At 35.2% G+C, this 2,914-nt stretch overlaps 1 protein-coding gene across 1 annotated transcript; it reads right to left on the minus strand.

Moving 5' to 3' along the window:
- Positions 1–666: 666 nt before the first annotated feature.
- Positions 667–1,871, minus strand: LOC127527435 (olfactory receptor 6N1-like). The gene has a single exon (XM_051926161.1). The coding sequence runs from the start codon at positions 1,861–1,863 to the stop codon at positions 826–828; it is 1,038 nt and encodes a 345-aa protein (XP_051782121.1). The 5' UTR covers positions 1,864–1,871; the 3' UTR covers positions 667–825.
- Between the last annotated feature and the right edge of the window lie 1,043 nt (positions 1,872–2,914).

Here is a 2,914-nt window from a genome sequence, read left to right on the forward strand (position 1 = left end):
TACAACAGATTTTAACAATCTATAAATAAAGTATTGGAGGTGGAGTGGGGTATCATAGAAGATAATCATCTTTAATTTGCATTATTATGCTCAAATTCTTTATTAAAATGTAATCTGTGATATATTTCTTTTTTTAAACTGGATATTTTTGACAAGATGTGAAAGTAGCTCATCACAAGAAAATTAAATTAAAAATACACATCACAAAAACATAAGTACAATATAATAAATTGTCAAATCCCCAAAAATAATAACTATAGTGGCCAGTTTAAAAAAAAACAATTAGGTGGAATAAAAAACAAGTCTAAGTACTCCTAATAACTTGTTCTGCTCATTGCACTACACAGCAAAGATTTACAACCAAATGGTATCAAAATAGTTCAACCACCATCCATCCAATCTTATTTAAGGGCTGTGGGCTACAGAAGACTAGCATGATAGCTTCTTCTTCTTTTGGCTGCTCCCATTAGGGGTTGCCACAGCAGATCATCTTTTTCAATATCTTCTAGTCCTCTGCATCTTGCTCTTTTAAGAAGACTAGCATGATAGTAGGGTACTAGCATGAGAGTAGGGTACATTCACTCACACAAAATGACTTTTAATCAGCCTAGCAGCATTTCTAAAACCTGTGTTAGAAGATCAGAATAATCAAATGAAACATGGACCATAGCACCCTGATTGGGAATCAAACCATTGCGTAAATAATACTGGTTAGCAGTTAGATTAATTTTTAGAAATGAAACTACGATTTAGGATGTTTCAAAATTTATTTGATACATTGCAATATATTTAATTTCAGCAATTTACTTCAAGTATGTCTCAATGTCAAGACTTTGAAGCACATATGGTTTTTATTTGCTCTCCTGCTGTACTTTTTATCTGGTCACCTGTGTTTGTGATTTTTCCCTGTTTCAGTAATTTAAAAACAAATTGTTTAATTTCATTTAGCCTGAAACTGTATATTATTGGGTTAACTAAAGGAGGCAAAACGCAGTAGAGAATACCTAAGGAAACTCGAAGCTCAGCTTCCCCTTGTACACTTAACCCTGCTGTAAACGCAATGTATACAAAAAGTCTGGGAAAAAAGTAAATGGCAATCACAATAAGCTGTGTGCTGCAAGTGTAAGCAGCTTTCATTCTTCCACTTGTTGTTGCAATCTTGAGAACTGAGATGATAATTCTTAAATAAGAGAACAAAATCAACACAAACACAGCAATAAGAACAATGCTCCCTATTGAGGTGCCCATTTGTTTAATAGAAGATGTCTCAGTACAGGCAAGTTTAACTATCAATCCGTACTCACAGTACAAATGGGAAATTACATTTGGACCACAATAAGGTAGCCCAGAAGCATAAGCAACTAGAGCTACGGGGCTTAATGCTCCTATAATCCATGCTATTAGACACATCAAATGTGTGTTTTTATTCGTTATTAAACTAGGGTACCGCAAAGGGTGACATATCGAAACATAACGATCTACAGCCATGACCAAAAGAATGTAGGAATCAACAGAACCTGCAAAATATAAAAAGTACATTTGAATAAAACATGTTTGAGACTTTATAGTATTACTTCCAAACAGGTAGACTTGTATAATTTTTGGACTGATAACAGTGCTGTAGATAACATCAGAGAAAGCAAGATTACAGATGATAATAAACATTGGAGTTCGTAATGATTCCTGTTTCTTTACCACATAAAATATAAACATGTTGCCTAGCAAAGTCAGTATGTAGGTAACTATAAAGGTTAGTCCAATTAATTCTGGAAATTTTGATACTCCAGGAAATCCAGCAAAAACAAATTCCTTGATGGAAGTAATGTTTAAATTCTGTGTCTGCAGCCTCCATTCTTGTTCCATGTTTTTCTGATATTCTGAAATGATAAAACAACAGCAAATGTTAAAATCTTTGTGTGCATTATTGGCACAATGACAATATGCAATGCCTACAAGTGCAAAATCTCTCAGAAATGGCTTCTTGGTGGTCGTGACAACATGACAGAAGATATTGATTGTGACCTTGACAGTGGCACTCAAATGCCTGTCCATCAACACTGTGGCATGTCAGCCTGCATTGAGCTGTGGGTGGTTCACCTCAACGATTTGGAAATCAAAGAGTAAAGGCGCACTGCACTCCTCCATTTACTGTTGCCAATCACAGCAGTTCTCGGTAACAGCATGTAATCTGAGTAATGGAGAGAGTGTGGGCTTGTGAGTCTGAGACTGCCTAGGAAATACGGCATAAATGAAGACCGGGGTTTGCTAAGCTTAAGTAATCTTAACTTTATCTTGTATTTTCACACAAAAATGCATGTTTTGGCCATCCTGTATTATGGTAAACTGCACACATGGAACTGAGGATTATAATGATTGACCAGTGACCACTTGTTAAGTCTGCACACCTCACATTGAGTTTGGCATGGTAGGCTGTCCGCGCCTTCATGAAGGAAGCAGGGGGTGAATGCACTGATTCAGGTTCATTCCACAAAATTCTTGGCAGTCTTTTTTACCTTCTCCTTAACTTTTTTAGTTACGTAAAACAACAAAAATCTGGAATTTACAAGCAACATAAGTGGCAACCATGAAGCTTAGGTTTGTTTTTGACTTTACAGTGTAGCTCTTATAATGGCAAAATGTAGAATTTAAAAAATGGAAAGCATAGAAGACAACTGAAAGCATGATTCAAATGGGAATTATATATTTGTTTTAGAAATCCTTCATAGTAGTAGGTGCAGTTTCATTGTTTTCATTCCTTAAGTATTTATCCACATTATTGGCAATTAACCAGAGTGATCGTTGAAAGATGGTGAATTTTTAAATTAAATAACACAATATGTGCGGTAATCGAATTTTTACATTGACACTATTGTGGCAAAGTTATCAACATTTTCACCAGGTTTTTTAGTTTTTG

This window comes from Erpetoichthys calabaricus, chromosome 4 (assembly GCF_900747795.2).
Source record: "Erpetoichthys calabaricus chromosome 4, fErpCal1.3, whole genome shotgun sequence".
Taxonomy (NCBI): domain Eukaryota; kingdom Metazoa; phylum Chordata; class Cladistia; order Polypteriformes; family Polypteridae; genus Erpetoichthys; species Erpetoichthys calabaricus.

Excerpts from the sequence above, each read along its gene's own strand:
- LOC127527435 (XM_051926161.1), bottom strand. The coding sequence starts at position 1,863 with ATGGAACAAGAATGGAGGCTGCAGACACAGAATTTAAACATTACTTCC.